Source organism: Lagenorhynchus albirostris, chromosome 1 (assembly GCF_949774975.1).
Source record: "Lagenorhynchus albirostris chromosome 1, mLagAlb1.1, whole genome shotgun sequence".
Classification (NCBI taxonomy): Eukaryota; Metazoa; Chordata; class Mammalia; order Artiodactyla; family Delphinidae; genus Lagenorhynchus; species Lagenorhynchus albirostris.
The window spans coordinates 132,042,997-132,062,429 of record NC_083095.1 but is presented as its reverse complement, the minus strand read 5'-3'; the positions used below and the strand labels follow the sequence as shown (position 1 = coordinate 132,062,429).

The 19,433-nt window shown below is 56.8% G+C and overlaps 2 protein-coding genes across 2 annotated transcripts; both read right to left on the bottom strand.

Moving 5' to 3' along the window:
* Positions 1–256: 256 nt before the first annotated feature.
* CPLX3 (complexin 3) lies at positions 257–3,624 on the bottom strand. The gene is made up of 3 exons (XM_060170112.1): positions 3,461–3,624; positions 2,198–2,285; positions 257–481 (listed from the first exon to the last, which is right to left on the bottom strand). The coding sequence occupies exons 1-3, from the start codon at positions 3,622–3,624 to the stop codon at positions 257–259; spliced, it is 477 nt and encodes a 158-aa protein (XP_060026095.1).
* A 1,072-nt stretch (positions 3,625–4,696) lies between these two features.
* LMAN1L (lectin, mannose binding 1 like) lies at positions 4,697–15,863 on the bottom strand. The gene is made up of 14 exons (XM_060164543.1): positions 15,731–15,863; positions 13,041–13,195; positions 12,817–12,924; positions 12,667–12,725; positions 11,148–11,247; positions 10,660–10,780; positions 10,225–10,238; positions 10,049–10,099; positions 9,291–9,423; positions 8,831–8,982; positions 7,735–7,895; positions 6,642–6,765; positions 5,865–5,996; positions 4,697–4,822 (listed from the first exon to the last, which is right to left on the bottom strand). Exons 2-14 carry the CDS (start codon positions 13,152–13,154, stop codon positions 4,697–4,699), a joined length of 1,395 nt encoding a protein of 464 aa, XP_060020526.1. The 5' UTR covers positions 13,155–13,195; positions 15,731–15,863.
* Positions 15,864–19,433: the final 3,570 nt, after the last annotated feature.

Genomic DNA, 19,433 nt, shown 5'->3' with positions numbered 1-19,433 from the left:
TTGGGAGGCCTTCCCAGGCTGAGTAGGGAGGGTGGGTCCTGAGGGGTAGGGTGAGGAATGGAGACTTGGGTCCCATGGGAGAGGGAGAAAGCAGAAGGCAGATTGGAGCCATGGATGAGAAGGGTCCTGGGGCTGGCCTGGGGCAGGGAAACAAAGCCGAGATGGGCTATGGGTCCCTGGAATTTGAGGCATGCTGTTAGCACTTACGTGGGGCCAGCCCTCTGGTCACCCCCGTGGGCAACCCCAGAGGAAGTAGTCACATGATGCGGCACTTCTCAGCTGATTGCTTGAGGCCCCCCAGTGTGGTCTGGGCCTTGTCCTTAAGTGAGCCAAGGTCCAAGCCAGGGAGACTGGGCAGCTGCCCAAGGACCGAGGCCCTTTCCTCCTCCTCCACTGTGTCCTCCTCAATCATCTTGGCCAGCTCCCGGGGCAGCTCCACGTCTCCACCTGCCATCTGGATCTGGCTCTCATCTGTCTCATTCTGAAGGGAAGAGGAAAAGGGGTGGGGTGGGGTTGGAGCTCTGTGAGAACCCAGAGTTGAGTGGCAGGGAGGAGGCCTGGGCTGGGTTCCAGGCCCCAAGATTCTGGAGCTCCATGTTCCAGTGAGCTCAGTCCCCCTCCCCCATCCCAGGATCAAGCTTTTGACGCTGGGATATGGAGACCTTGCACTTTTACACCACCTCACTTCACTCTGAGATGCTGAAGGTAAGACACTAGCATAGTGAGTAATGACAACATGAAAATCCTTCAGAGACAGACTGAGTCAGCTAAGTCGTCTGTTGACTATCATTAACTACACTGAAGGATGTTACCAATCACAGTGAGGGGTTCCATTCACCAAACACCTATCCTGTGGCTGACACTGAGCTGAGTGCTTTTAATTCTCACAACAACCCCGTGAGGTAGGTATTGTTTTTCCCATTTTACAAAAAAGGAAATTGAGGCTCAGATAACTTAAGTAACTTGCCCAAGGTCACACCACTAGGAAGTGAGGGAGCTAGATTTAAACCTATGTCCCTGATTCCAACATCTGTGCTCTCCTTACACAGCACCTGCCTACTGATTGTCATTGCACTTCCCTGTCCCTTTGGGGGCCCTGGGGCTTTCCACTTTATGTCCTACTGAGTTACAGCCAAGTCTGCTCTCTCCTACTGGACTCAGTGTTCCCCGATGGCAGAGTTGTGTCTCTTATACGCTTAGTGCGAGCATTGGAGGAATGACTCCATTCCTAGCTGAGTTTAACTCTCCCTTTGAGAGATTTTCAAAAGACTAGTGTGCTCTGGGGAGTCAGAGGCAGCCACGGGCTCAGTGAACATTTGTTGAGTGAGTGAATGTGACATTCACATATCTGATCTTCCAATTCAAGTGGAAGATCAAGGTCAGGTGTACCGCAGCCTGTGCTTCTGTATCTCTTCAGAGTCTAGCACAATTCTGGGCACGGGGAGTGGCTTGTGCCTCAGTTCCCTCCTTAGGCAACAGGAGTAGAACACTTACATGGTCCTCTGATGCTGCAGTACCTAGGGGAGACATCCTCCTGGCTGCTTGGCCAACCAAAGGGGTTCCTTTGCTCTCTGCAGACAGACTTCATACTCTGGAAGGCAGCAAGGGGTCCGGGAGCAAGTGCAGGCTCAGCGTGCAGAGGCTTGATCTCTGATCCCGGTTCCATCACTCGCTGGCTGTATGGCCTTAGCCAAGTCCCTTAATTTCTCTGAGCCTCAGTTTCCTTATTTGTAGGTGTGGGTAGTAGCTACCTGGCAGAGTCACTGAGGGGTTAGGTAAGAGTGTGAAGGTCAAGTGCCTGGCCCACAGAAGGTGCTGCCTTCTTTCCACCCACCTCCCTCCCTGGGTGTTCAGAAGCCCCAAGAGATTTCACCTGTGGTAAAATCTACTGCCTTCCAACTCTCCATCTGCCTAGGCCTGACTCTGGGTTGGGTGAGTGGGGGTTGGAGGAGAGAAGGGGCCTGGAATGGCTCCAGAAACACAAACCTATCAGTCCCCCGAGGACTGGACTACCCCTCAGCGCCAAGCCCTGGCTTGGCGGGCTCCAGTTAACAGTGAATGAATGAACGAGTGAGAGAACCCATGATTTAATCAAACACTCCCTGAGAGCTGCGGCGCCGGGAGCGGGGCAAAGGAGTTCGGGGCCCAGAGCTCAGGGGTCCCGGTGGTGCCTTACAGCCCGGGCTCCTAAGCTTACCTTGGGCAGCCGGTATTTGTCTCGGAAGTGGCTCCGCAGCGTGGCCCGCTCTGCCTTCCTCTGAGTGAACTGCGCGTCCCGCTCCATCCTGTGGGGGCACCGGGGGCGGAATCACTGCCCGGGCTGTGAAAATGGGCGGGGTCTGCGAGGAAGGGGCGGGAAGGGTCTCTGGGTCCTGGCGGCAGTTTGCATCCCTCCTGCCCGAGGGCCTGTATTTTGGGTGCTCGGTGCTCTGACCAGCCGGGATTAGTCTTTACTGCCTCTCCCAGCTATCACAGAGCCCTTTATCGCCTCCGTACCCGTCGCTGGACGGGAGCTATCGGGGCGGGGGTGTCTGTCTGTCTCTGCGGACCCTAACATATGTCCCTCGCGGTCTCCGACTCGGTCTTTTCCTTTCCTGACAGGTTGTGTCGTGTGGGGCGAAGTATTCAGGACAGACATGGGTTCGCGTCCTGAATCCACTACCACTTTGTCTTTGAGTAAGTCACTTACCTTCCTCTTTTGTAAAATGGGGATAAGACTTTGCAACTCACAAAACTGTTATCACGATTAAGTGAAATAATAGCTAACATTTAATGACTTGCCATGTTCCAGGCGCTCCGCTAAGCAGTTTATGTGCATTAAGTAATTTAACCCTCATAAATACATAAGGCACGTTTTATTACCATTGCCATTTTACAGAAGAAGAAACCGAGGCACAGAAAGGTTAAGTAACTTGCCTAGGGTCACCCAGATAAAAAGAAACGAAGCCAGGATCTGACCCAAACAGCTTAGCTGTGGAGTTCAGCCCCTAACGCCACCCCAGCTCCCTCTCTATCCCAGCGTCGTCCTCACACAAGTAGCCTCAATTATCTATGAGTGCCCCCATCTCAGGATCTGTCTCCATGACTGATTCCGCCTCAGCTGCACCGCTTTTCTCAGAGCCTCAGGCTCAGAGGAGCTCCAGCTGGAAGACACAGACGGCTGGGACCAGATCGGATTAAGGGATTACTTGTTTCGTCAGAAACAAGTAATGCACGTGCCCTCACCTTGTCCCAGGCCCCTATCTCCCCGTCCCCCACTCCTTCTGGGCCCGAGTGTGGAGCGGGGTTCTGGGTTTGAGATGGGATGGCTCTGGGGGCAGCCTAGAGGGCGCATCCCAGCCTCTCACCTCGTCTAGAAAAATAGGGGAGGGGCTCGGGGTCTGAGACTGCCCTAAGGGTGGGCCGCGCGGCCCTTGGGGGGTGGGGAGGGCTGCTGGAGCCCGGAAGGGATCCCACTCACTTCTCTTCCACCAGTTGCTTCTGGTACTCCTCATACTCCTCTCGGCTCATGCCCTGCGCTTCGGCGGCCGACTTGTCCCCGTCCCCCTTGTCCTCGCCGCCCCCCAGGCTCCCAGTAAGGTTCTTCAGCTGGCCGCCCACCATGGTCTTCACCATGAACGCCATGGTCTTCGCTGGCCCGGGCACCGGGCGCCGGGTACCACGCGGCGGGCACCCAAGCACGTCCGCGCCTACTTCAGCACTAGGGCTTACGGACAGCTCCTGCCTGCGGCAGGAGCCCCACGCTCTGCACCGCCCACCGCCCGCCCCTGTCCGGGCCCGCCTCCACCTCCCCAAACCCCTCCTCACAGGGGGCGGGGGGCATGCACGGGGCTGAGGAGGCGGGACCACGTGCTCGCTCCTCACACCCGCCTCCCCCACGTGCCTCCTTCAATGCCAAGCTCCTCTGGGCACTGCTGCCAACGGATTGGGGCCGGCCGCGAGGGGTTCGGGGAGGGGGTCGCTCCCCAGGGGAACGAGCTGTGCTGTTATACGCCCAGTACACAGCTCCCTATTCTCCCGCCCACTTCCTCCTCCCCGGGTAGCCAGGATTTCAGCTGGGAATGCGAGTAGCCGTGGTCCCTCCCAAACCTTCTTTCCAACCCACTGCCCCAGCAGCTGCCCAGACAGCTTGACACTGGGAAAGGGAGGGAGATCAGAGAGCAGGGAATACCAATTATGGCTCCATGGGTTGCCTCTCAGAGTTCTGGGTCACACGCCTGCCCTGCTGACCCCTGGAGCTACAGGGAGCATCGAGATAGAGTTGTTCGTGGTGATGCTGCCTGGGCTGGACCGGGAGGCACCACTCCTTGTTCTGGCTGAATTTGGGAACAGAATTATACACAGCTGTGACTCCATCTCCCACCATAGCCCAGGGTTCAAGGCCTGTGGGGTAACTGGTCTTTTGTCAGTCAAGCCAGTCCTTGGCCTCCTTGCCTGCTTGGAGCCCACTCTCAGCTACCATCTAGAAGAGGTTGCCTTCAGAGAGATTAAGGTGAAGCTGGAAGGTAAATGACCATATCAAAGCTTGAGGAGAGGGAAATCACCTTTAATAAGGTTGGAGCTCCCCAGAAGCTAAGGTGTGGGTAAGAGCTGGGTACCCAGAGGCAGAGGACACTGGCCAAGCTCTCCACCTCCCAGACGTAGAGTGACTTCCTAATGATGAGAAGTGGACATTTCTTCAGGGCGTTGAGGTAGGTCACCCATGTATGCTGGGGGAGAGGGGCTGCCTCCTCAGAGCCCCCAGCGTCCTAGGGACTTGTGGTGCAGGACTCAAAAGAAGGCTGCCTGTGGACAAATAGTCCTGAAGGTTCTTGTCCAGCCCCTGCTTGCTGCCAGGGAGAGAAGAAGTTTACTTGGGCTTCTCCCTTCTGGGCTCTCGAGACCAAGCTCCTTATATTTACTACACCCACCTCCCTGCACTCACTGCACCATAGCACCCCCTGCTCTGGGGCCTTCTGTGGCTCCCTTGGCCTGCTCCATCAGTACCACACTTTCCTCCTGGCATTCAAGGTCTGTCCAGGTGGTTCCAGCCTTATGGCCACCATTGCACTCATATATAACACGTAAGCCTGTCATCATTTCCACCTCATACCTTTGCTGTTCTCCACATCTGCCGGCCATCCCCTCTCCCACTGTGCTTTTAAAACAGCACACTTCACTCCTCCTCCAGGACCACCCCAGCACGCACTGATTCTTCTTGTCTTGAAATACCACCAACAAGGACTGTCCCGTTTCTAAGCTCCTTAGCACACCTTACATCTCTAAGTGTTTCATTCATTTACGAACACTCATTAAGCAGAAACGGTGACCTCCCCCCAACCTTTTAAATTCTCTTTGCCCAGTTTCACAAACTGGTCCCACCCTTTGCTCTACAGTATTGAACTTGCCACTTTTTCTCCAAAAGATATATTTTTTCATGCTTCCATGCCTTTTCTCATGCTTTTTCCTCTATATCAATGCCTTTACTTATCTTGTCAGGCTGGAAATCTCCTAGTGGCCTTGAGGACCCATATCAAATGTCCCTTCCAGGTGATTCCCTGATCTCCCCAAGCTGGCTCAAGTACTTTTTCCTGCACTCTTATAGCCCCTGAGCTTCCTGCCATCATGGCATTGACCACAAAGGACATGACTGTCAGTTACTTGTCAGTTTCTCACATTAGAGAGTGAGTTCTGTGAGGGTAGGACCTAGACGGGACCGGGAGATGAGCAGTCAGTCAGTAGTCTCTATTGAAAAAAATGGGTCCTAACTTGGGCGCTGCTTCTTGCCAGCTGGGGGACCATGCAGGTCCCCTGCTGGGCCTCAGTATCCCCTCTCTCAAATTGAATAGAGAAGTCCTATGTGGGAAGTCCTGCCATGGGAAGGCCCACCTGAAGTGTACATAGCAGAAGAAGCCTGCAGTCTGGATGAGGAGGAAGAACAGGAAGATTCCAGGCTGCAGACACGAGGAAACCCCTGGGGGCCGACCAGGTGGGCAGGAGTCCTTGGCTGCCGCTTTCTGAAAGGAGATGTTCTAAGATCCTGGATCAGCTTCTTACCCAGAAGGAGGGAGGGGACCTAGAATCTGGGCCACTGTTGGCTTTGTTTCCCTCTCCCAGTGTTGGGGTACCCTGACTCTCATCCAGGGAACTTGGAGAGAGGGCAGAGTACAAAGCTCTGATCCCATGGCTCCATCTGTGGGAACAGCTGGGAGGGCCTGGGGCCTGGGATCTCCAGGGGGCCGAAGTCTCTAGAGATAAACAAGAGAGAGAAGTAGAGAGCAAAAGACAGAGTGATGGAGAGGGCAAGGAAAAGAGCAAGATGGGGCGGGGCACAAGGAAGAGTGGACTTCACCACGAAGCTTTGAATGATCTTGGGCACAGCCCATACCCATTTATCTTCTGGTCATTGTGGAAGCTGGGCCAAGTGGTCTCCAGGGCCCTGCTGGTACTGAGTCTGTGGGACTCTCCAGAGAGCAGAGAAGGCAGAGAGAAGATGATATCTGTGGGCCTGCATGCCTGTGTGCATGCACACACAGACACAGACACAGGTGTGCCTGACAGGAGTCCCAGGAGGGGAAGGCAAAGGCAGGAGGGGCCTGGGGCTGCAGAAGTGCTGGAAGAAGGGGGCTGAGCCCCACGGCCCCCCCTTCCTTGCCCCTCACCACTGGACCCCGCAGGTCCTTCTGCAGAAGGCTCAGGATCTGGGCCAGCTCTAAGAAATGATGCTTGGTGCCCACAGGCAGATAGAAGACCTGGGCTCTTGAGGCCATGTGAGCAGCTGCATCCCTGGTGCAGGGTGGAAACCAAGGGAAAGAGCTCATTATCCCCTCTGATTGCGCCCAAACTGCCTAACCATTTCTCATAATCCCCAAAGGCAGCACCTGGGTGAGAAACAGACGCCATCCATATGGCTCCTTTTGGGGACTGGTCTTTTTAACCCCAGAGCTTCTCCTCAAGACAGCTTTAGCTCAGAGAAGCATCTCCCTAAAGCTGTCTGTCTCCACCCCAGGCTCCCTGGGCTCTGCCTTCAGTCTCTGGCCCCCAGGGATTTAGATCCTCTTCCTCATTCCATCTTCCCTCCCCCAGGCATCTAGATGTAGGGAGGAGGGCTGGGGTTGGGGTGCAGCCACAGCATACAACCTGAAGCCATCCTCCTCCCATGGCATCAAGGTGACCCCCTGCCCCCAGGGCTCTATGGGTAACTCCAGAGGCCTGGCCTAGAGAGGGCTGCTGGGAGGCCGGAGGAGGGTAAAATGAAGTCATGGACTGCCCACCCCCCAGCTGGGCCTGATTTTGGTTGTGCTCCCTCCAAGAACCCCATCAAAATGTTCCCTGCTGGGACTTCCCTGGCAGTCCAGCGGTTAAGACTCCGTGCTGCCAGTGCAAGGGGCGCGGGTTTGATCCCGCATGCCGCGTGGAGCGGCCAAAAAAAAAAGTCCCCTCCTTCCAGAAGCTATCACTGAAGGAAGGCTCAAATTTACTAACCCTCCTGGGGTGAGAATGTCTCAGGGAGTTGTGCTTAAACTAGGAGTTTCAAAATTTTCACTTGATTCAGTTAATTTCAGGTCAGTTCAACAAACCTAACTCAGCCCCTAGCCCCTCGCTATGCTGCAGACTTTGTGCTGGGTGCTCGGGAAATGATGAAAGGAATAAAGGATTAATGGGGGGGGGTGGTCTTCAGGCAGAGAAGCCAAGTTGGTGGATGGAGACTTCTCCTTCCTCTCCCCCAGGATCCTCATCTCCCTGTGCCCTTACCTCATGTCTTGCAGGTCTTGGAGCAGAGTCCGCTGTCCACGGAGTAGGGCACTGACCTTAGCTGAGTCCTGCAGGAGTGCCAGCCTCTTCTCTAGGGCCCAGGGCACAGCCCCTCTCTTCTCAGAGTTCACCTTCCCCCGGGATTTGCAGCCCTCTTCCTTCTAGAGGCCTTACCCCATTACCTGGGCCCTCCTCATTTGGGATACCTTAGGTTTATCTAACCCTCTCCACCTGGGCTTCTGACTCCCGCCTCCTCTCAAAGCCTCTCCTTGAGGATGGTGGTTTCCCCCTTGACAGTGGCCAATTGGGAGCTTTCTCAAAGTCCCTCCCCTTTCCAGTAGTGGTTCTGCCCCGAAAGGAGGCCAGTCCTCTCCTCCCCACTTCCCCCAGGGCACAGTCAACTCCCGGTGCTTGGGTCGTTGGCCACCTCTCTCAGGGGTGGGTAGAACCTGGCAGGGGGAGTCCTGGGCCTGGCCTTGGAGTGTGGCCTCCCTCCCCTCTGCCCCACTCCAGCAGCCCAGCCTCAGCTGCTCTGTCCTGAGGACATGATTCAAAGCTCACAGGAGCCGCTGGCCTCTTCTGCCCAGCGTCTAACATCTTGACTGAGCTCAGCTCTCAGGCCCCAGGCTGGGTCTGCCATGGGACATGACTCCCCAGGGGAGAAGCCAGGATGGCAGTGGAGGGGAAATGAGGATTCTGAGCATTAAGCAAGCGTATGTGAATCAAATCACACGTGGAGCTACATGCAAATAAACACCCGGTCTATTTCTGTCCCTTGTCTGAAGACCCACATCTAAATACGTGGCAACTCGTTTCCCCAGCCCCAGCCGTGGGGCTCTGTGAGCCTTTGCTTGTGCAGAGCCGCCCTCCTGCCCCCATTCCCCTGCCTGGCAGGTCCACCCCATCGTGCGACCTGCAGCATTTCACCCCTGCCCTCCGTTCCCTCCAGACCCTGGGGGAAACTAGTTCCCAAGTACGGTGGTTGCTCCTCTTTCTGGACAGAGGGAGTGCACCGGTGCCATCAGACCCAGTGCCCGTGGGGCTCGGCTTCTCCAGGCCTGCAGGCAGCCCCTTGGATGCCTGAGGGGCCACTCACCCAGGCTTCCTCCAGCCTGGCTTGGCCTGGGGACACCAGCTGCTTCTTCCGTTGCCTCTCAGCCTGTGCCAAGTGCTTGGAGAGACCCTGGAGAGCCTGCAGAACCTGGCTGTGTCTGTGCAGTGTCTCCTCCAGGGCAAAGCTTCTTCCCCCTGGGGATAGGGGCAGAGCTGGGACAGGCAGCCGGCAGCTGGGGTGGGGCAACAGATCCTATCTTTCGAAGGCTTCTTGGAGGGCCAGAAAGGTGTGGCTTCTGCCTCCAAGACTCTCCCCTGGAAAGAGGTGTTTGGGTGGTGGGGCAGGGACAGGACACATCACCTGGGCCCCAGAGCCTGCTTACATATGGCCTCCTCAGGCCTCCGTGTCCCCACTGGTTAAAGGACTCCTGGTTCGAAGGGAAGAGGATCCTGTGACCCTCAATCGAGCCCTTGCCCCACCTGCCCGTTCCCTGGGTCCCTACCCTCTTCCTGGACTTCACAGTTCGGCTTTGGAATCATGTCCTCCTTGGTGCCCAGGGCCAGCCTTGCCCGCAGCCCTTCCAGCTGCCTTGCCAGGCAGAGCTGCTCTGTCTCCAGGAAGGGCTGCGGGGGAGGCTGGAGGAAGAAGATGAAAACTTAGGCCCCAAACCCATGGGAGATCTGGGGGCCGGGGAGTCTCCTCACAGGGCCTCCCACAAGCCCAGTCCCCCTCCCTGACCAAACATTCACCCCAGGATGGGAAGACACCCCCACCCCGCTGGTTCTCTTTCCCATACAGCTGGTTCTCCTTCTGCCACCAGGCCCAGAACTTTCCAGCCCTCCCAGCCCCACTGCCCTGCCGACCCTCACACCCTTCTCTCCTGCTGCAGCCCAGACCCCAGCAGCTCTCTCAGGCCTCAGGCCTTGGTCCATGCCACTCCCTGTGTTCTTCCAAGCTCATCTTTGCCATGCGGTCTTCCCGGCTCTCCTGGCTGGTTAGGACCCCGCTGTGCTCCCATAGCTCCTAGTCAGGCTGGGAGGTCCTTGAGGACAGACAGGGCCTGGCTCTGGGTCACCTCTGGTCCCCAGCACCGCCTAGCACAAGACTTGGCCTGAGCAGAGCTCCATGAGCCGGTAGAGATAAGGGTTGGAATGACAGGTCTGGTAGCTGGACATGAGAAGAGCATCTGGGGAGGGGAGGGATCCCTGGGCTGCCTCTCCCCCAGCCCTGCCCCCAGGGAAGGCCCAGGGCCAGCGCCACCTCTGCACCCGGCTCACGCAGACTGAAGGTCAGGAAGGACATCACGGTCATCTGGAAAGGGGGGTAGAGAGGGAGGGTAGCTCCCACCCGGCAACTCACTCACTCAGCCCTCTCTCCCCAGCCTCCATTATGTTCCTGGCAGGCAAGAGATCTGGGTGACTTTGGGCAGCTCTGACCCTTGTCTTGTTCACTTCATGGGAAAGGTGTGAGGATCAGACCAGCAGAGACCCACACACAGAGCCAGAGGGGGACCGCCAGTGAGTGAGAAAACTGGACCGTCCTGACCTAGAGCCATGATCACAGGCCAAGCAACCCAGAGCCTGGCTGCTGCTGGCAGGAGCCACCACACAGAGGCCACTTCCTCCGCGTGGCTCTGACCATGTCACTGTCCTCCTCAGCAACCTTCCATGGCTCCCCAGCCCCAGCTCCCAGAGTGTAAAGACCAAAGCCCTGTCGTTCCAGGACTCCCACCTCTGGTTGCTCCCTGCTCCCCAGCTGAGTTCCTCCACGGGTTCTCTGTTATATCACATCCTTTTGCTCCATTTCTCTAAATGTCCCTTGCAGCTGTCCCTCCTCCTCTTGCCACACAGCTCCCAGCTAGGGGCCCTCACCTGCCAGGGTGCTGGTGGCTGCCGAGACCCCAAAGAAACCTCCAGGGGCCAAAAGCAGGGGCCCCACATCGACACAGACCTCATCCGGGTCGCTGGGAGTGAGGTCACTGTTCAAGGACACCTGAGGGGCACAGAGGGCGTGGGCCCCTTGCAGAGGGAGCCCACTCCTCTCCCCTGACCCCGGCAAGGGGATTGTCCCCACCTGACTCACTGGCTCCCCTGGCCCGGAAGGCGGGCAGCAGCTTGGTGTCAGAGTGGTGCAGAGGGGCTCGCACACCCGGTCTCACGCCAGCCCTCCCAAGCATGTGCTCAGGGCCAGTTGGGAGTCTGTGTAGGGAGGAGGATCCCTGGGGTGCTGCCTGCATGGACCAGGGACAGTGTGTGGTGTCACAGGTATGTCTGTGGGGTCATGGGCATTCAGAAAGCTCGAGCCCTGTCATCTGCACTCCCTGCCTGGTGAACCCACAAAAGCAGGAGGGGAGACTCACACGCAGCCTCTGCCCCCAGTAGGTGATCTGTGCTCTGAAGGGGTAAGGCCGGTTCCGGAAGTCCTGGTGGCAGGAGCCCAGCACCCTGCTGGCTCCATCCCTGTCGGCACTTGGAATCCAGCCAGGCCACACAGGACCCAAGGCCTAACCAGCAGGTGTGGTCCCAGAGGCCGTTCTTCCCAGGCCTGCAGTGCCAGCCACCCCCACTGGTGCAGGACCTGTCCTTGCTGTCTAGCTCGAGCCTCCCTTGCTGTCTCCTGCTCCTGTAGCAGAAGAGAGGGGAGCGGGGAAGCAGGCCTTGCCTGGCAGAATGCTGGGACTCGGCCCTCCCTGGGACTCCTCCCTAGGGGGCAGAGCCTGGACCAACAGTGGGGTTTCCACCCCCAGTCCCCCGGGCCTCGTCCCACGGGCTTCCCTCTGGGTATGGCTTCTCTTTCCTTTCCCTTCTGCCAAGCTTGGCCTGCAGCAGGACAGACAACACGAGACTCATCCTAGCAGCCAGGGACAGTGTGACCAGCCTGCCTTCCCCGCAGGGGCGGTGCTGCCAGCTCTGGGTGTTTGTTAGGAGTGTTGAGCCTGAGACGTCCTGAGTCTCTCTGGGCTCATGGACACACAGAAGCTGTCACACCAGAGAGCCTGTCACCACTGCCTTCAGCCACGAGGGAGGCGGCGCGGGGCAGGGGAAGAGCCGTGTGACCTGGGGCAAGTTACCTCAGCTTTCCAAACACTAGTTTCCCTACCTTTAAAATGAAGATAATAATTGAGATTCCCTCATAACATTGTTATGAGGGTCAACCAAGTAATGAATGTGAAGTACTTGGCGCTGTGCCTGGCGTACAGTAAGCTCAGGTCGTAAACGTTAGCAATTATTCTAATTGTTACGAGCTAGGGGATGCCTGCCGAGAGACACTGACGAGCTGGCCCAGCTACTGAGGAGGCAGCCTGGCTCAGGAGGGATGGGCAGCCACGTCATCTGAGAGAAAGAGACGGTGCAGGCAGGCAGCTGGTGCGGGAAAGGCGTGGACACTCCATGGGCAAATCTGCCCTCGTATCTCAGCTCTGTGCACAACGGTGTGACCTGGGGCAAATCACTTCCCCTCTCTGGGCCTCAGTGTCCTCACCTGTAACTGGGCACTAATGATCCCTGCTTCTCAAGAGTGTCAATATGAGATGATGTGAGTGAAAACACTGAGCATGGGCCCCACCTCGCGTCATTTCTCTGCTCCCGCTGCCTGAGGCTGTTGGGTTGAATGAGTTGAGGACTCAGTGGGGGGTTCCCAGGAACAGCAAGCAAACTCTGGTCCCAGGCCCCGGAGGAGGAGGCACCTCTGGGACCGAGTGGGAGGGAGTCCCAGGGCAGTGCCATCAGCTTAGATGAGAGACCAGAAAGGAGGGCACCGCCCTAGGAGTGGGGCTCCTCGCCAGAGGCCAGGGCAGGGGCATGGTGGGCGGAGCGGGTAACCGCCAAGCCCCTGGCAGCGCAGGAATGGGGTGCGGGGCAGGCCAGGCGGGGCCTTACCCAAGCGCCTCGCAGGGGTTGTGCCCATCACTGGCCAGCACACGGATGGCAGGGCTGTTCTGTGTGGGAGGTGACAAGCCGCCTGGGCCACGGGCACAGGGAGGAGGGGGAGGGTGTGGGCGGGACGGCGGGCAGGAGACCATGACTCACCTGGGTGTCCTCAGCTGAGGAGTCGAAGAGGGTCCCAATGCCGTCCCCCGAGTCCAGCGCCCCCAGGACAGAGCCTACTTGGCCCCTGCCCTGGGTGTACCACACGGCCTGCGGGTCCCCAGCAGCTGCTCAGCTCAAGGGTCCCTACAGGACACTGGAACCCTGGGCTCACCACCAGCCCCGCTGACTCACCCCCTCTACTGGACCTTGGTGGGGCCACTCACCATGCCCTGGGCTCCCCGGCGCCCCGGCCCAGTCACCCTCATCTGCATTTCCACCTCCCAGGCAGAGAAGAGGACGGGGGTCCTGCTCCACACGGCACCATTCCAGTTCCGCATGGCTGGGGCCAGCCGTACCTCCTCCGGGCCTGGGATGGCATCTGCGGACCAGGGCAGCTCAGGGCCTGGGCCCCACCAGCCCCTGCTCCCCCATCATTCTCTCTCATTGGTCAAGGCTGGGCTCCAGGAGGAGGAAGGAGGTAACATCACAGCCATTAGATAACAGGCTGGCTAGTCCGACGCAGGAATCCACCGAGGAAGTGAGACCCCAGCACGGCTGGATGGGCCTTTGCCAGGGGAGGGCAACGGAGACCAAACCCACACAGAGCACTTGCCCCGCATTCTCATGTGAGCCTCACCACAGGTCTGTGTGGCCTGCTTTTATAAGTCCCCCTTTTATAGATGAGGAAGCTGAGGCTCAGAAAAGTTAAGGAGCTAAGTGAATTGGAACTCAGCTCCGTCTGACTCCAAAGTACAAGTTTTTTCCCCCATGAGACAGATTTGTGTCCAACCCTTTGTGTTTCTCAGATGAGGAAACAGAGGCCCTATGAGGGAAAGGACATGCCTTGAGACCACAGAACACAGGGGATCACCTGGAGAGAATAACCACGTGGACGGTCAGAACTCTAGACCCTGAACAGACACTTGGGTGTGTCCAGACGTGGCTGGGCCTTCCTAATGGGGGCACCTAGGGGACATCTCAAGGTGGGGAAAGTATGAAAGCGAAGGTGGGAACTGGTCTGCGGGACTGAGGAAAGGGTGAGGGATGGAGTGAGTGTGAGAATTACCACTGGTGTGGGCGGGGTGGGGGAGGAGGGAAGAAAGGGGTGAGAAACTGAGGCAGGCTTGGCAGGAAAAGGAGAAGGGTGATCAGAGGCCCCGCCCCTGCTGGCTCCCCTCCTCTGTGGCCTGCCAGCCTGGAACGTGGCCCAGGGCCCAGTCCCTGCCGGCTGCTCTAGAGACTGATAATCCTGTTTGCTTGGCAAAGGCCAGAGCTGGGGGCAGGGAGGCTCAGAGGCTGCAAGGCCAGGAGTGCCTCTGGAGTGGCGGGCGGGAGGCAGAGATTGCCCACACCTGCCACCCTTCTGTGCTCTGCCTCATGTGGATTGTTCATGGGACCTCCCCCTAGACTGTGGGCTCCTTGAACCAGACTCAGCCCTGTGGCTCTGGGCTGGGCACACAGGGCATGGGGTGAGTCTGATACAAGGAGGAATGAATGAATGGACAGTGAGCATATCACTGGGTGGCCTTGAAGAATATACCTCTGCTCCCCTATATGGCCTGGGACACCCCAGACTTGGCATGGCCCAGAGCGTGAGTGTGGTATGGGCCTTGCCATCTTGGCCCTCAGGCATCCTGGCCCCGAGGCAGGGTCTGGCTCCGGGCTATGAGGAAGAGCCCCCTCCTTGGCTTACCTCCTGTGTCTCTGCGAGGGAGGACTGGGCCTAAACCCTGCCGAGAGGGCTGGTCTTCTTAAAGGGATATTTGTTCTGGTCTCAGTTAGGAATCATGCTGTTTTTCGGAATTTTCATCTCGCAGACACGGAAATACACAATGGATCTGCTCTCTCTCTTTGGTTTGTCTGCTAGGAGGCTCTGAACCAGATCCACGGCCCAACTCTGAAGGGTGGGCAGACTTCACAGCTTATGTTTTGGCAACAAGCCACATTCTTGGACTCATTTCAGGACTTAACCCTAAGTCTTATTCTTCTTGCTCACTCCTAATTTAAACTCCTCTGTATTGCATAGGTCCTTATAAGTCCTCCAGAATCTTTTTAGAACAAGACCAAGCAGGAGAGAGATTCTTCGTAGGTCTGGATTTCGAAGGCCCTGGACACAAAGTATGGGCTAAGATGCTCTCATGCTTGCTTCCACCCAACAAACATACAGGGCAGGGCTGGGGCCCTCTCTGGCAAAACAGCTGGCCATGGGGATGCCTCCCTCCAAGCAGCCCCCTAGCTCTCTTGGACAGCCACAGACCCAACAGCGTGGAGCCAAAGTGTAGGTTGCTGCTGGTCCAAGTTGCCTGGTGTCTGTGTGTCTGGGACTCATCCTATGAACGTGTGTGTGTGTGTGTGTGTGTGTGTGTGTGTGTGTGTGTGTTCACAGGTCCAAGAGGCAGGGTGAGGGGTCCTCCAAGGAGGGGTAAAAAGAGAAGAGAGGGCTTCCCTGGTGGCGCAGTGGTTGAGAGTCTGCCTGCCGACGCAGGGGACACGGTTCGTGCCCCGGTCTGGGAAGATCCCACATGCTGCAGAGCGGCTGAGCCCGTGAGCCATGGCCGCTGAGCCTGTGCCTCCGGAGCCTGTGCTCCGCGATGGGAGAGGCCACGGCAGTGAGAGGGCCGCATACCGAAAATAAATAAATAAATAAATAAAATAAAGAGAGAAGAGAGAAGCCCCAGGGCAAAGAAGAGGAGAAGCAGAGAGGAGAAACTGAGGCTGCTGGGTGGGGGTGGGGCTGTCGTGGAGCAGCAGACAGGTCTGGGAGGGGTCCTGGGCCCCTGGCACTGGCTGCCCAGGCCTGGCCCCATCTTGGGCAGTGGCTGGTACTGGCAGGCCTGCTCCCCACCAAGTCACAGCCACCCAGAGCTGGTCAGCCCCTCCAGTGTTCCACCCTGGGCATGGCTGGCCCCCTTACCTCCGTGATGGCTCCAGAAGGGTATTCCAGCCCCAGGCAATGCCAGCCTTGGTCCTTTGAAGCTGAGCTTGTACTCAAATCTTCGCTGAGGAGGGTGGCCCCACTCAGGGCCGTGAGGGTCCAGGGGTAAGAGGAGGAGGAGAGGCAGAGCAAGGGATCCAGGCCACGGACCACCAGCATTGTGAAAGGATCTGGTATCTGGGCCCAAGGGTGGATTTGCAGCTGGGAGGCCAGGGAGGGCCTCCTGGAATGGGGCCAGGTGGGGAGGAGCTGGGATGGGCCAGGAGCTGGGTTTTGGCACTGTCCTCTCCCCACCTGCCCAGCACAGACATCCTGTTCCTTCTAGGCCTGACCTCAGGCCCCGCCCGTCACTTCACCTGCAGCCTGACGGGCAGCCCGACCTCTTGCCAACCTGAGCTCTGCCCCTGCTCCTCGTCTCAGGCCATCCTTCTACCTCCCTTCTGCCCCAGCGGCTGCAGGGCCTCAGGGGTCACTGGGATGGGCCACCCTCCGCAGCTCTGACTTTCTTCCCTGCCTGGGATGGGCCCCTACATCCTGCCTCCTTCCCACAGACGGATGTCCCCACTGTCTGGCCATTACCTACCCACCCCATCCTTCCCTATCCTGCTCTCCCTGCTGCAATACTCCGCTCTCTGCCATATTCCCAAACGCTCATGCCTCCAAGCAACCTGGTTTCCTCAACAAATAAAGTATATGAAAATAGAAAGGGAGTCTTAAGAGACAGAGTAAATAAATGCAACGCATAGACCTTGTTTGCAGCCTAATTTTAACCAACTAAATGTGGGAAAAATGAGACAATTGGGGAAATTTGAACAACGGATATTTGATTAAATTAAGGAATTCTTGTTAGAATTTTTAGGAGTAATAATGGTATTGTGGTAGTTTTTTTTTTTTTTCTTATGTCTTCTGGAGAAACATACTAAAGCTTTACGGATGAATTGACGTAACATCTAGGATTTGCTTCCAAATATCCCAGAGCTTGAGGGGAACAGGGTGCGCATGGCACAGGACTGACCTTGAGCTGATGACCGATGAAGTTGGGTCATGGGGACGTGAGGCTTGCTTATGTTCTTCTCTCTACTTTTATCTGTTTGATAATTTCCATAATAAAAAAGGTTTTAAAAAGTAAGAAATCCTATATTTCAAATATTTTCATCCAAGTACATTTTGGTTTTCCAGAGTAGCTCGTTTGCCAAGATTTCTGGGTAGCTGAAGTTTTACTGTACTTTGTAAACCCCCAGTAGGATTACAATTCTGGAGCTCCACAAAGTAATTAAAACCAAGGCTGTAAATGGAAAATGTTAGGACACGCTAAAAGAAGAACTTCATTTCTCTACACTAAGCCCTCAGCTACCTCCACCTGCTCTCCCGCTTCACCTTCACAGCCAAGCTGTGGAAAGGTGGGCTCCCCTCCAGCCCTGCTTCCTCACCTCCCCCTAAGCCCTTCCAGCTCCTGCCCTCCCCACCTCCGCCTCCCAGGAAAACTGCTCCAGCAAGGCCTGACGATGCCCGTTCTCTGTGCTTAGCAGACAATTCTCAACACGGTCTCTGCAACGTGAAATGCTGTGGACACCCCCTCTCTTGCCCCTGCTCTGAGAACCCCTGCCCCAGGGCTCACCTGCCTCTCTGCTGCCCTGGGCCATCCCAGGAGCTGCTTCTTGGTCACTGTTCTCCCTCCCTGGCCCCTTACGGGTCACGTCTCTCCTCAGGCTCCACGTGCTACCTGGCCAAGCTCGTCCACGTCCATGGCTTCAAGCACCATTGCTGTGCCCATGATCCCCAAATCTCTACTTTCAGCCTGGCTTCTCCTGCAGTCACAGCCCCGAATGAATGTCTAATCCTGGAGTAGACCTCTCTGCTTGGATGTCTCAAAGACTCCCAGACAACACATCCAAACCAAACTCCTCTTCTCCAACCCCCAGCACATCCTCCTCCAGGGCTGAGGGGAAATGGGTGGCACCACCCACCTTATCAAGCTGGAGACTGGAATCCCCCCAGATCCCTTCCTCTGCCTCATCCTCGCATCAGCCATCAGCAAGCTCTTCAGTTTGCTCCTGCCACTCATACTGTTACCTGATGCTTCAATCTCTCCAAGCCTCACTTTCCTTATCTGTAAAATGGAGATAATAATAGCGTGTATCTCCAAGAGTTGTTTGGAGGGTTACGTGAGGTACTACATCCATTAGAACAAGGCATGACAGAACTCAGCTCAGTAAAACACCAACTGTGTTCATCTTCCCCTCCACTTCCTACCAGCTTCCCTAGTCCAGGCCACCATCAGTCACCTCCTGTCTGGCCTCTCAGCCTCCTCACCATCTCCCTGTCTCCACTCCAGACACCACCACCCTGTTTCCAAAATCTTGGCTCTCTGTGCACCGATGCCGGACAGAAATACGGAGACAGAGTTATGGAGGAGAAAGAGCGAGCGGCTCATAGTTCTTGAGGCGCTAGACTACTGTGTTGCCTCTTTGCCTGGCAAAGAAATAAAGCCACTCTTTTTTTCTCCTCTATAACTCTGTCTCCGTATTTCCGTTCCGCAGCGGTGCACAGAGAGCCAAGATCTTGGCAACAACCTCCTCTAGCCAGACTGCAGCCAGAATGATCTTTCTGAAGTGCAGATCTATGTCACTCTGCCCTAAATCCTTCAATTGCTCTTGGTCATCTTTGCATAAAGTTAAACTCCTTGAGGGGCCTGCAAAGCCAGGTGGGGTCTGGGCCCCGATTTCTCTTCAGCCTCACCTGCTCCCAAACTACACCCCATGGCACCTTATCCCGGCCACACTTAAGCACCTCACCGCCTTTGCCCAGTCAGTGCCCTTCCCTTGCCAGGATCGCCCCACCCCGTACCTGACTGCTCTCCACACGTCTGAGAAGCCGCCCCACGCCTCCGTCCCCTGCCTCACAGGCTCGGTGCTGGTGGTGGGCAACATCCACCAGATTTCTGGGCACCGAGCTGAGCCCTGAGCGGATTCCCCCAGGTCTGTAAGCTCCTTGGGTGAGAACTCTGTCTCGCTCATCTATGACATGCCAGTTGCCAGTAGTTGCCAGTAGAGCACAAGGGGAGGAGAAGAGAGAGAAGAAAGAGGGGGAAGAAAGAGAGAGAGAAGGGGAAGAAGGGGGAAGAAAGAAGAGAGAGAAGAAAGAGGGGGAAAATAAAAAACCGTAAACCAAGGGAGAGAGGGGAGAAGTAATGAAGGAATGGGAGCAGGAGGGGGGCTCACATGCCACCAGGTAGAAGGAACATCCCGTTACCTGCGCCTGCATTCCCGCAGCACCCCATCAGCCGGAACTTGCCCCTTTATTCTTTTTTTTTTTTTTCGGTACGCGGGCTTCTCACTGTTGTGGCCTCTCCCGTCGCAGAGCACAGGCTCCGGACGCGCAGGCTCAGAGGCCATGGCTCACGGGCCCAGCCGCTCCGCAGCATGTGGGATCTTCCCAGACCGGGGCACGAACCCACGTCCCCTGCATCGGCAGGCGGACTCTCAAAACCACTGCGCCACCAGGGAAGCCCGCCCCTTTATTCTTGCTCGTCACACTTGGTGCAATTCTCCATTATGACGCCTGCCTGGCCCCTCTTGTGGCCTCATGGCCACAGGCATCTTTGCATGTTTCTGAACCTGAACTGGCTTCCAGACCAGCTAGTGAGAGCCTATTGTCAAAGTCCACCCTGATCCCTGCTTTC

What these genes read in the sequence shown, in the direction of transcription:
- CPLX3 (XM_060170112.1), bottom strand. Translation starts at nt 3,624, where the DNA reads ATGGCGTTCATGGTGAAGACCATGGTGGGCGGCCAGCTGAAGAACCTT. An exon ending in AAGCAACTGGTGGAAGAGAA is followed by an intron (nt 2,286 to 3,460) that starts GTGAGTGGGATC and finishes GTGCCCCCACAG; the next exon opens with GATGGAGCGGGACGCGCAGT. An exon ending in ACAAATACCGGCTGCCCAAG is followed by an intron (nt 482 to 2,197) that starts GTAAGCTTAGGA and finishes TCTTCCCTTCAG; the next exon opens with AATGAGACAGATGAGAGCCA.
- LMAN1L (XM_060164543.1), bottom strand. Translation starts at nt 13,154, where the DNA reads ATGCGGAACTGGAATGGTGCCGTGTGGAGCAGGACCCCCGTCCTCTTC. An exon ending in TGCGTGAGCCGGGTGCAGAG is followed by an intron (nt 9,424 to 10,048) that starts GTGGCGCTGGCC and finishes TTCTTCCTCCAG; the next exon opens with CCTCCCCCGCAGCCCTTCCT. An exon ending in AGGACCTGCGGGGTCCAGTG is followed by an intron (nt 5,997 to 6,641) that starts GTGAGGGGCAAG and finishes ATCTCCTTTCAG; the next exon opens with AAAGCGGCAGCCAAGGACTC.